Source organism: Urocitellus parryii, chromosome 3 (assembly GCF_045843805.1).
Source record: "Urocitellus parryii isolate mUroPar1 chromosome 3, mUroPar1.hap1, whole genome shotgun sequence".
Classification (NCBI taxonomy): Eukaryota; Metazoa; Chordata; class Mammalia; order Rodentia; family Sciuridae; genus Urocitellus; species Urocitellus parryii.
Window position 1 is genome coordinate 173640357 of NC_135533.1, and position 12555 is coordinate 173652911.

Below are 12555 nucleotides of genomic sequence, written 5' to 3' on the forward strand. Positions count from 1 at the left end.
AATTCATTCTCAATGTGTTCTTTCGCTGCTTGAATTTGCTGTCTCGTATCCTCTTTAAGGTTCCGTTCCAAGTGTCTAAGGTGTTCCATGAGTTCTTTATATGACCATTTTTCTGACGACTTTATATCCTCTGGAATATTTAGGCTGCACTGCATTGTTTGCACTCCCTTTCTTCCTTGCTTTTTCATGCTGTTCATATTGCTTCTTGTTCTGTTTGACTGCTGAGTTACTGGTTTTAGAAGGAGAGGGAAGATGTAACTAAAGAGAATGAAAGTAAGCAGGTAGAATTCAAGGAAGGGGGAATTCAAGGAAGGGGGAATAAGAAAATTGAGAAGAAAAGAAGGAAAGAAAATTAAAAAGAATTTAAAGAAAAATAATAATAGAAATGAAAAATAAAATTAAAAAATAGAATAAAATAAAATAAAAAAAATTTAAAAAGACAGCAAAAAAAAAAAATTATAAATGCAGTCCTAGTGTTTGATTAACTGCTCTTCCAGTAGATGGAGCTATACCCACCAGGCCAAGTTTCTCCTCTCAGTAGGCGGGAGTCGATCACTGTGCAGCAGTTCTTCCTCCCGGGCTGGGCGGGTCTCCACTCCTGTTGTTCGCCGTGTGGGCGGGGCCTTTCGCATAGCTGGTAAGGGGTCGTTTGCAGCGCCGGGCTGGGCTGGCAGGTGTGGGGTGGTCGTTTGTGAACCTCCTCTGGCGGTTCGGAGCTGCAGAGTCAGGCCGGCGGGGCCGGCTCCCACACTCACTGCAAGGGTGTAGGCAGCGGCCGCTTGGCGGCGGCCGGTGGCGGTTCACAGAGCTGGACGGGCAGGGGCACAGGCAGGCAGCGCCCGTCCCCTCGTTCGCTGCAGCATGTGGGCAGAAGCGGCTTGGCGGGGGCCCGCGGCAGTTCCCAGAGCCGGTTCCGTGTGGGCCCAGGCAGGCAGCGCCAGCTCCTATGTTCACTGCAACGTGTGGGCAGCGGCCGGGCGGGACCCCTGCTCTGCGTTGCCGAGGTTCAGTAGGCTGTGACAAGCTGACACCTCCAATTAAACTTACTAGTTCCGGTCTCCTTCCAGTGGAATTTTGCTTGAAGTTTCTCAGCATGACGCATGTAGGTGTATTAATGAGTCTCTCTGATCCCCTTACCACGGAGGCATTGAATGTGCTGCCTCTTCGCTGGCCGCCATGTTGGGTCCCCCCTTACCTTTTTTTTTTTTTAAGATGATTTTTAAATACTTGCTCATTGTAACTTTATAAACAGAAATGCATATTTGAAAAGTAGAACTAAAGCTTTCACATACTTTTGTTATTGTTGTTCCCTCTTTTGCAATATTGGGATCAAACCCACAGCTAGTGCATGTTAGGCACACATTCTACCACTGAGCTGGATCACAGGCCCTTCACAATTTCTTCTCTGTTGTTCACAGTGATGCTGTGACAGAGGTCAAATGTGTACTTTTGAACCCATGATTACAAAGGAAACAACTGTGATTTCCCTAAATTAATTTAGGGATTAGAATACAAGTAAAACTTGTATTTAGGCTAGCCTTTCTAAATCTTTATTGTAGCATTCATTCTGATTTAAGCTAAATGTTGTGTGTGTACTGCTGTGCTATACATAATTACTTTTTTGTTGTTGGTGCTAGAGATTTAAACTGTTGCCTCCTGTCTGCTATTCAAGCACTCTTACCACTGAGTTTTCTCCAACCCCCTGTACGTAAAATGATAAATTTCTTTTTGCCAGTTGATGCAATACAAATGGACTATAATACATCCATTACCATTTCAAATTCAAAACATGACTCTGAGGAAGCCAGTGATAAAATGAACTCATGTATCAATTCTACAACTTCTCCTAGGAAGGATACTGGTGTGCAGACAGGTATGTAAAATTTTCATTTGTTAAAGTTTAAAAATTAGAGATTTTTATAATAGCTTTATTGAGATATGTCCACTAGAAAACACTCATGGACATATTTATAGTTGTGTAGCCAGTACCCAATCAATTTTAGAACCTTTTCATGACTGAAACCTAGTAACAATCCATTAACTCTCAACCCATTTCCCCTCTCCTCCAGTTTGCATTCTGTCTTGGAATATTTCATGTAATTGGAATTGTACCATTGACTGGCTTCTGACTTAGCCTAACTTTTAAGGTTCATCAATGTTGTAGTACTTTTGTTGCTGAATATTGTTCCATTGTGTGAAAATACATTTTGCTTGTTCCTTCATGATTTGATGGACACTGGGTTTATAAGTATGCTGTTATGAACACTCACGTACAAGATTGTTTTGTATGGGGGATTGACCCTGGGGGCACTAGAGTTACATGCCTCTTTTTTTGAGACAGGGTCTTGTTAAGTTACTGAGTATGGTCCTGAACTTGGTCCTGAACTTGTGATCCTACTGCCTAAGTCTCCCAAGTTGCAGGGCTTACAGGTGTGTGCTACTGTCACCAGCCCAAGTTTTGTGTGGATATGTTTCAGTTCTCTTGGGAGATAAATACTGCCTTATTATCATCATTCTAACTCTGCTTATTACGAATCATTTTTTTTTTTAAATGGTGTTACCCAGACTGGTCTTGGGAATCTTGGACTCAAGTAATCCTCAGCCTTCTCAGTAAGTGGAATGAGCAGGAAGTCATTTTACTATTTCACTTTTTGAACTAGGTACCAGTGGATCTTCCTGTCATTACTTGTGATTCTTACAGATCCCAAGAGTCAAACCAACTTGGCTGGCCATTTAGCTATGCTATTCTAAGCCACTGTTTACTGTCTTTGGACCCTACTTCATACCAGATTAATTAACTGCATCATGGGTATGATTGGTGCCACTGAAATGCACATTTAATTACGGTTGTGGCTCAGTGGTAGAGCACTAGCATGCTTGAGGCTCTGGGTTTGATCCTCAGCACCACATTGATAAAGATGTGTCCATCTACAACTGAGAGAACTAAAAAGAATTTCCCTCCAGCAATTGCATTTCTGGGTATACACCCCATTCCCAAAAAAGACCACCGTTATTTATAATAGCCAAAAAGGAAACGTGCATGTATGCACAGACAAACAAAATGCAGTCACACCGTAGAATATTTATTAATACAGCATCAAGAAAGAACATGCCACACAACATGGATGAACTTTGAGGACTTTAAGTGGCCAGTCACAAAATGACAAGTGAGACTATTACATAATTCAAATTTATATAAACACAAGTAGAATGGTGGTTGCCAAAAGTTTTAGGGGGTAGTAACTAAGAAAATTGTTTATAAAGTGATGAATTTTGGTATGTCATAGTTTCAATTTTTTTTTTTTATAGATGACTTAACTACAGGCATATTCGCCAATGCAGAATCATACTGTGAATATGTAAAGGAAAGGGAAATCACAAATTGTTCATCTCCTGAGATTTCTGTAGAATTTAATGGACAATTTAAGACAGACAAGCAAGAATTAAGTAAGAAAAATGCCAACTTAGAAAAAGAAAACAGTTTATGTAATGATCAGTGTAATGAATTTATAAAACCAGAGAAACAAACAAAACACATGAAGAAGTGTCCTAGAAGGCCTGAATGGAATTTAAATAAGCAGCTCAAAAGGTATGTTCCAGCATCAGAAAAGTATCCCATACAGCTTCAAAGGCAGAGAGAAGAAAAAAAGGTAAGGAGGCAGATGGAACTGCTTCATTTGGTAGAGAGAAATAATCCTGAACACCTCTCTCAAAATAGAGGCACTTCATCAGAAGTTCATTCATCTCAACAAGAAACTGAATCACAGAGCAGGTGGCATCTAATCAAAAAGGTAAAAACCTTTTAAGCATGTATCAACAGTTTCCCAGCAGTATGTTTTGACAAAGAATATGTAAATTTGTAAATAAGTTTTATAGGATAAGACAGCCATGCTTATTCTTTTTGTGAATTATCGTTGGCTTTATGCTGCACCAAAGACCACATGGCTCAAAAACTGAAAATTGCTACCTACCTCTTATTCGTTTATATAAAAATCCATGGACATTACCATTATGTGTTGTTCACAAAATGTGTCCATCTTTCAGGAAGAAGAATCTCTGAAAATTCATTCATTGAACAAGGAAAGGTATGTGGCTTATTCCATGCCTACTTCTGTGTCATTCTATATATATAGGGAAAGGCAGAGGTTATAAGGATGGCATTTTAGCTGGAAAGGGATGGCTTTATAACTCTGCATGAACTAGCTAATTAATCTGTTGTGGTTTACCCCCCCCCCAAAAAAAAAAAACAGGTTTCAGTCATCACCAATTCCAGCAGTGAAAAACAGAACTCAACAAACTCAGACTAATAATATATCACACTTACCACTAAAATATAGTAGCTGTGAAACAGAGAATCTGATCTCAAGAGGTGGTCAAACAGGATTGTCTGAATCATCCCATTTTATTCCTTATGTTCGAACAAATGAGATCTATTACCTTGATCCTGATGCACCATTGTCTAGGCCTTCAACCCAGGAACCTCAATACCAAAATTCTCAGGGTATGTAATACCACCTAATTTATAAGTGAAGATCAGTGTTAGTTTACTTACAAATCTTACAAATCCATAGCATGAATTTGACTTTGTAAATTTTATCTTGCTTCAGATTGTGACCAAGTCTCTGACCACCACATTAGGGATCCACTCCTTAATCCTAACTTGCTGAAAAATAGGGATCGACAGCAAGCAATCCTTAAAGGACTTTCAGAACTGAGACAGGTATGAGCGTTTCACCAAGTCCAGATGTTACCTTTCAAGGGAGGGGAAGACTGTGTGGCTGAATCCCAATTTAAAGTTACATAATTTTCAATTATGATTTTCCAGTGTGAAATCATTAGATGGTTCAATTTTATTGAACAACAACAAAAAAACCCATACATTTAACAGCAAGATAAAAAACAAATTATGCTTTAAACTGAGTGTAATGAATGTATTGGCAGTTTTAAATATTGATGGCTGAGTAGAAATTACATGTATAATCTTACCCGACTTTCTCCATCTGGGGCTTTGGTTTAGAAATTAGAGGTAAAATCTTCCCTCTAGAAAATGTGAATGGGTCACTAAGAAAAAGGTCTAATTTGGGTCTCTCTATATATAGCTTAAGATAACTACTTAAGATAATTACTCAGGGTGGGGATCAAGCTTAAGCTATGGCACACACACCTTACTAATGTATCAATGTGATTTCAGGGCCTTCTCCAGAAGCAAAAGGAGTTGGAAACTAATCTCATGCCTTTAGCTGCAAATCAAGAAGAAAATTTTAGTTCTTCATTTTAAACAAATGATAAAATGTGCTCACTGTATTTTTCAAGTACCCTATGCTTGTACATTATGTAGTAAATGCTGTCTTTTTTTTTTATTAAATAAAAGCAGACACTTTTGTAAAAGCTCACTGCTATAAAACTTACCTTAGTAGTCTGGAGTTCCTGACCTGTTCTTCCATGGCTTTTATGTACCTGAGAGTACCAGAAGACTTAACACATTTTTAGACTTTTACTAAATAACCCAAATTCAGTTTAGGCTCCTGTGGAAGTTTCTCTAAATCCTGACATTTATTGTAGAAACTGCTGCAATTTTCAAAAATGTAGAAGTTAGAATTAGACCACAGAAAAGTTAATCCGACTTGTATACTTCTGGTTGTCCTGTGTAATTAAACCGCACAAAATCCTATGTACACAAAAGCTTAAGTCATCTAATTTTACATATGAAGCCTAAGTACAGAAAACAAATGTAAAACTTAAAAAATGCCAACATGAGAATTCAAATACAATATGTTAGAAATATATATTTATTTCAATTTTCAGATGCTTCAACTGATACAGGCCATCATGATTTAAATAAGAGGAAAAACATTTCAGAAAGGATAAGAAACCTTTTGCTTAGAGAAAGAAATATAAATTGTTAATAAATTGTTAACTCACTTAAACAGAAAAAGTTCACAACAACCTTTTTTTTTTTTTTAAAGTTACCACATTTCTCTTTTTCATTTTTTCCCCCAATTTATTGGAGATGGAGGTTTCTCTCTATCCAAGCTTTGAGTATAAGCAGATAAAAAGTCATTTTCATTTTCTTGACACTGACTTGATGAAAGGGCATATGGTGTCCCCAAAAATGTCTGATGAGTGAGAACATTAAAATGACTAAACTGATGGGACATATTTAATTGACTCTGGTGAACCTCAAAGTTGCTATATGAATCTTGTTCTGCTGAACTGTTCTCTCCTTCAGAACATACTATATCATCAACAGAAGCGCTCTCTTCAGAATCAATTTGGTAAGTCTTATCTTCTAATAAACTTTTTTGCACGTCAAGAGATGACTGCAACTCAATTTGAATATTCTTTTTTTGATCTGTTCCACTGGATCCTTTGGTCTCTTTCGCCAATATTTCTGAATGAAAATTGCTGCATACTTCTATATGTGAGATTTCATCCCCTGAATCCAGAGACATATCCTCTTCATCCTTTTCATCGTTTTCTAAAAGAGCTACATTTAAAAAACAAAAAGTCCTCCTCTATTGAATTACACAATTTGTTTAAGTTTTAAAATTATACACTACTCACACAATATAATGCGTCAGGGTCTGCAAGTCCACAATCCCTTAAAGCTTGGTCTTCTGCCACAAGTTCACTTAGTCACAACACTCACACTAGGTGTGAATGTCCAGATAATCCGATGCTAAAAGCTTCTGCGAAATGTGTTCACGTTTAATGTTGGGAAATCCCAACTCCCAGCTCCAAAGGGGTTAATGTCAAAACAGCATCTAAAGTTATACGGTAATTCAGTATTTGACAAAACAAATATAAAATAAAATTTCTGACATCTAGCTTCACTGAATTACTAAACTAAGCTCTATTGAATGATCATCTCTGCTTTTCACCAAAAACAAAATTAAATACATTGTTCATTTTATGTAAACTCTGGAACCAAAGCAGAGGCCATCTCATAAGACTGAAGCTATAATATTCCTACTATCTCCAATTACATTGCTTCATACACCTGAGGAGATTTAGTAACCCAATGCTAAATCCCCAGATCTGGTTTCCTACTTTTTTTTCCTTATTAAAACCCCTTATTGGACAGCAGCAGTCAATAAAGTGTATGTACCCTCAAAGAGAAAATGCATACTCCACAGTATGCATAGGCCACAGTATATGGTAACAACTTGTACTGACTACTTGTGCATGCTGAGTACTAAAATGATAAATGCCTTTAAACACTAACCCTAAGCCTATTTACACTGAAGTCAGTGGTTTCAAAATAGGCATTTCAGTATTTCATACCAGACAAAACCATTCCTTTTTCTGTCTGCCTTTAAAGAAAATAAAACTACTGAAAAGTTACCTGACTGTGACTCAAGGTTCTCATTAGCACCAAACAACGGAAGGTTTTCTTCTGTGACGGAGTTGTGATAGCCCACAAGAGTTTTAAAGTTTTGCATAAAGTCTTCTGCAGTTGCAACTACTATTCCATTGTCTGTGTAACTGGAAAGCACCTTGATGCTCTTCTCTTAAAAACAACAACAAAAAAAGCACTTGAACATTCGTAGACAAACAGTGATGCCTAACCACAACAAAATCCTTTATTTCACACATTCAAAATTCTAGCTTAACCACCCATCTCAGCCCCAGGAAATCCTTTTTTAAGCTTAAGAGTGTTTTCTTTACCTGTTAAAAAGACTATGTGTCGCTGTTGTATGTTCTGAGCCTGAAGTCTGATAAGGCAATCCAATTCTGGAGCATTTCGAGTTTGTGAATCACAATTGTGGTATGACAAGATTTCAACCAGATGTTTCTTCTGATAGACATTCAGAAGTGTCAACAAACTTAGAGCTTTAGCATTCAATCTGAAATTAAAGTTAAAAATCTGGGTCTGTACTTCTAAAGTTTTTACTTCAGATTAAAACCTTAATTCCTTAGTTAATGAAAATTATACTCTTAGCAATAGGGATGCTCAGGAGAGAGAGTGGGAATTGGGCAGTCTACAGGCAAGCTGGCAGGGGTGGTCACTATACTACCTTAGGCTAAAATTTCAATCATTCTACTCTAAGCTATTGATACAATGTAAGGCACAAGGCAACAAGCCATTAAAAAAACTATTGGCTGCAGTTAGGAAAGTGAGGGAACTGTTGATAAGTGTATATATAAACTGTAATAGAAGAGATTTGCCCTAAACCCACTTCACAGGTTTTTAAGGTAAATTTTAAAAGGTGAATAGCTGTAAGAATCAAATAACTGGAAATTAGTTAACCCTGAATTCTCTTGAAGAGTGTACCTCAGTCTGATTAGGAAATGCAGAGTAATACAAATATAAAAAGTTCTTAATTACCTTTTAAACTCTACAGTAGGATAAGTATCTCAAACTCATCTGATACTATACTTGTTTGTGGACTTGTCCTCCAAGGAACTGACCTTAGGCATATTAGAAGTAATATGTACAAATATAAATGAATATCCTAATCACCAGTCTCCTTATCAGGTTGAGATTAATCCTTGTCCAAATACTTGTTAGGAGAGGGCCTGATCTAGTTGGCTTATACAATTCAAAGAAAAAAAACTGTAGATCCATTTTGATTATTTTCGATTCATAAGCACATTAAGCCAGTTGTACTTTACACAAAACCAGAACTTAAACATCTATCTAAACAATAATACCACTTCGACCTTAGATTGGCTATGGATAGCTGTCAAAATCGCAGTGTATCTACAAACATGGGGAAAAAATTTGTGAGCACAGTATTAAAATCAACCATTATACATTTATTTTTTCCCAAATCTTACCTGCCTAGTTCTTTCAGCTTTTTCTGAAATTTACAGTGAACTTTCCACTGCCATTTTCCTTCTGGGGTACTAAGGTCTTCAAGGAATGCCAAAAAATTTTTAAGGCTCTCTGTTGAAATAATGAAATTCCTTTTCAGTTAACAATCCACATCTGAATTATGGAAGAAGTGCTTGTTCATATCATGTAAGAGATCTACTTTCCTATGTACTCTTTTCCTAAGAGACTTACATTATCCCTAAAGCATTAAGACTATATCTGCACCGGAAAAAAGAATACACTGATGACAGTACCAATATCAGAAGTAATCTAGGGGTTGGAGATATAGCTCAGTTCATAGAGTGCTTGCCTAGCATGTACAAGGCCCTGGGTTAAATCCCTAGCACCATCCCAAAAAAGTAATCTACACGAGATTCACAGAAAAGAATTTAAAATACTAAAAATAGGAAAGAAATCTGAGGTGATAAGAGCCCAGGAAAAAGATTAAAATATACTGGTTACTGTGAATGACAGAATAACAGACAATACCATTAAGAAGTCAAATCCCCCATTTTCTCTAGAAACCTAGGGGTGGGGATGGTGAACAAGTTACATGCTCATAAGACTGCATTAACCTTACCAATCGTAACCACTTCTGGATTTAAAATTGATTCATCAGACACAATAAAACCTCCTGACACAAATAAATCATTGTATGTATGATTTTTAACATCATCCAGGCTATCAACACCAGCAAAATTAACACAGGGGAGTTTCTTTAAAGTCACCAAGCCAGGTACCTGTTAAATATAAAAAATAGAAAAGGATGGATAAGAAAATGAAATGATAAGTAACCTACACATAAAATCTTTATGGTTCATCTGTATTAATGCATTGCAGCTGAAAATAATTTCTTCAACATTATTTCCCAATATATAAACCACTATTTAAATAATTGACAATAGACCTGAAAACAAAATGGACAAATGGTAACCAGTCTGTAACACAGGAATATAGTCAAAATTCAGAAGACAAGATTATCTCTTGACAGGATACCTCCAAATCAAAGGGAAAGGAGGACTAGTTTGGCAAAGAAGAGGTAGCACAAATAGGTGCCTGAGACATAAAAATAAAGGTGAGAATACATATTTAGCAGGACCCCAGCATTCAAGGATTCAGTACTTTTATTAGTACTGACTACTTTGACTGTCAGAAGAAAATATGATGTACAGCAATTTAGGAATTTTGCAGTGGTACAAAACAACTGCCCCCAAGCTAATTCATGAAAGGATACATATGTTTTATCATATTTAAAGCTTACAGACAAAACCTTTAGTTTCAGACAGTTAAGATTTAAAAATAAGGGAGTTATAAAAAACCAAAATAAATATGAATGTGACTTAACAGACTACCTTGTGAATGAAACCTGCAATGTCTTCATTTTGAATAATAATCAATAGTTTATCTAATTTTGATCTTCTTTCCAAAAACTGTTCTGGGTGGCATTCTGTATTGCCTAATTTGATAAGATATTCCTGTTAAAGAAAAACAACTATATTAAAAAGCTTTTTGGTAAATGATGCAACAAACAGATAAATTTTACTACTAGGACCTTTAAGAACCTTTACTCTAGGAAAGTTCACAGACCTCAAGTCCACTCCACTCTATGCAAGAGGAATTAAAGGGTCAAGCTTCACCAATCACACTTTCACAATGTTAGAATGCTATGCATTTAAAGTAAATGCCTGTGTGAAATGACAGAACTGTAATAATGGATTAGCCCAGATTCCCACATTCTAAACCCAGCTCTGTTAATTATTATGAGAAATGTAGAGTAAATCATTAATCACTCCTTGCTTTCTTTTTCATCTGCTAAGCAGGCCCTTGGTTGTTCATGGCAATATTACTGTGGTATTCCTCTTCAGAATTATAAAGCTCATTTAATTCACAACAGGTCAGAAAGTATTCATACACCAGTATTCACATACTAATTAGCTATTTAACATCTTCAAGCAAAGCAGACTTTCCCATTTAAAACCTCCCTCCATGCTGGTGGCAAAGTATTACTACCTTACACAGGACACAAGCAGTTAAGTCCATGAAGAGTTCTCTTTGCTTGCTGGTAGATTCCTGAACCCTGACACCAACTGCAGGATCCTGGAGGTAACACTCCTCACTTCATAGGAAATTAATGTTCTCAATGTCAGCACAGCTGGTCAAATAGCCAGATCAAAACCCAGTGTGCTTGACAACTAGTTTACTGCTCCTGAAAGCTGCTTAAAGTGTCACACCTAAAGAGGATATTTTTTATATACCTAGAGTAAAACAGCAGCTTCTACAGATTTTACTCTAATCTAAGCACCTGAGCAAATCTCAGATTAGCTTAGTGAAAAGGTAAATTACTGCCAGGACTCATAGTGATTTCAGGTCTTTTTTTAATAGTAGAGAGTTTTAAATCCAAGTTTATAAGACTATCTTATATAGTAATAAAACAACCTGAATATAGAAATTAGTAGGCTTATATTTTTATTCCTTGTCTTTATTTTTGCTGGAAATTATCTGATACTGCTGAATAGTGTAACAGTAAAAGTTCCATTTTCTATCAGATCTGTAAGAGCAGTTACTTATTCTACATAAAGTAAATTATGCCAGAAATACAATTCGTTCTATGCTAAAATGAATTCAATGAACCGTTCATAAGGAAATGCATCTCCTATCCCCTCAATCTAAACGTCATGTTAAGAATGTTACATTAAAAAAAATTAAAAGAGCGAAGAGGGTAGAATGTGCAGTTTATTCTAAGCACACATTTCTACCACTGAGCTACATCCCCAGCTCTTAAACCCAGCCTATTCTCTCAATTAGCCTTACCCAACGTGCACCTATGCTCCAAAGAATGCTCTGCTTGGAAACATGTTGCCGGGGGTAGGAAGCTAAGAACTTCTACATTGCAATATACAGGGCATAAATGCAACCAAGCTTGGTTTCATTTTCCCAAGGTATCACAAGGATTCATTAAGAAAAGCACAACCGAGTATTCTGATCCTCTTTCATTTCCATGTCTTCACATCTTCACTGGGTACACCACAGCAAACTTGGTGACGTCAGAGAGCTCTAGACAAAGGGTTAGGCCCTTGTCACTACTACTGAGTTTCTGGGCCATGCTGTGCTGTAAGTCACTAATTTGTTCCTCTGCTTCCTCTAATAAAACAGGTGGCAATTTCAGTCATAAGTAAATTGCATAAATGGGAACAAGCATTCATCTGAAAACCCATAACATTCCCTCAAGTTAGAATTAAAATCTTATAGTTCAATGAGTACTAATCAAATACATTAAACCACTGATACAAACATTCCATTTACATACCTATTTTTAACAAATTTTACCGAGGTCTATGCTTATATACATGAAGGTAAGTATTTAAAACAAATACCTAAAAAGTTATTCTATGGCAGAAAAGATACACCTTACAGTGAATAGTCCTTCATGACTGGGAAGTCTTTCAGGATCATTAAGGTTTCTGATCAATAAGGGGTACATGACGTATCAAGAAACACCACAAGAACATATCATTAGGTCAACTCTGGACAGTTCGTTTCTGACTCCTAAAACTCGGTTATGAACAGTGGCATGTATCTTTCTTCCCTTTCATTAAAAGCCCAAGTAGGCAGTATTTAAAACCTCTGAATCGACAGTTTAAAATACCTGTAGTATGTACGAACAGACTCTTCTTTGATACCGTTGGGAACCAAAATGTTCTCTACCACTGAGCCATACCTTGCAGTTATTTACATGA

The 12555-nt window shown here is 36.7% G+C and overlaps 2 protein-coding genes across 9 annotated transcripts in view; one reads left to right on the forward strand and one right to left on the reverse strand.

The window, feature by feature from the left end:
• The window catches only part of Ccdc66 (coiled-coil domain containing 66), a 32356-nt gene extending 26988 nt beyond the window's left edge, over nt 1–5368 (forward strand). For all 3 annotated transcript variants that reach the window (XM_026388591.2, XM_026388592.2, XM_026388593.2), the window contains 6 exons: nt 1736–1873; nt 3310–3791; nt 4045–4085; nt 4251–4501; nt 4608–4720; nt 5192–5368. In XM_026388591.2, the coding sequence (XP_026244376.2) occupies nt 1736–1873; nt 3310–3791; nt 4045–4085; nt 4251–4501; nt 4608–4720; nt 5192–5278 (1112 nt within the window). In that variant the 3' untranslated portion in view covers nt 5279–5368. The remainder of the gene's footprint in view (nt 1–1735; nt 1874–3309; nt 3792–4044; nt 4086–4250; nt 4502–4607; nt 4721–5191) is intronic.
• A 431-nt stretch (nt 5369–5799) lies between these two features.
• The window catches only part of Tasor (transcription activation suppressor), a 44911-nt gene continuing 38155 nt past the window's right edge, over nt 5800–12555 (reverse strand). For 2 of the 6 annotated variants that reach the window (XM_026388586.2, XM_026388585.2), the window contains exons 19-24: nt 10171–10293; nt 9399–9558; nt 8782–8890; nt 7669–7847; nt 7346–7510; nt 5801–6487 (exon numbers count right to left, since the gene is read on the reverse strand). In XM_026388586.2, the coding sequence (XP_026244371.1) occupies nt 5985–6487; nt 7346–7510; nt 7669–7847; nt 8782–8890; nt 9399–9558; nt 10171–10293 (1239 nt within the window). In that variant the 3' untranslated portion in view covers nt 5801–5984. Of the gene's footprint in view, nt 6765–7345; nt 7511–7668; nt 7848–8781; nt 8891–9398; nt 9559–10170; nt 10294–12555 lie in introns of all 6 variants that reach the window. The other 4 variants (XM_026388590.2, XM_026388589.2, XM_026388587.2 and 1 more) reach the window with 3 other exon arrangements.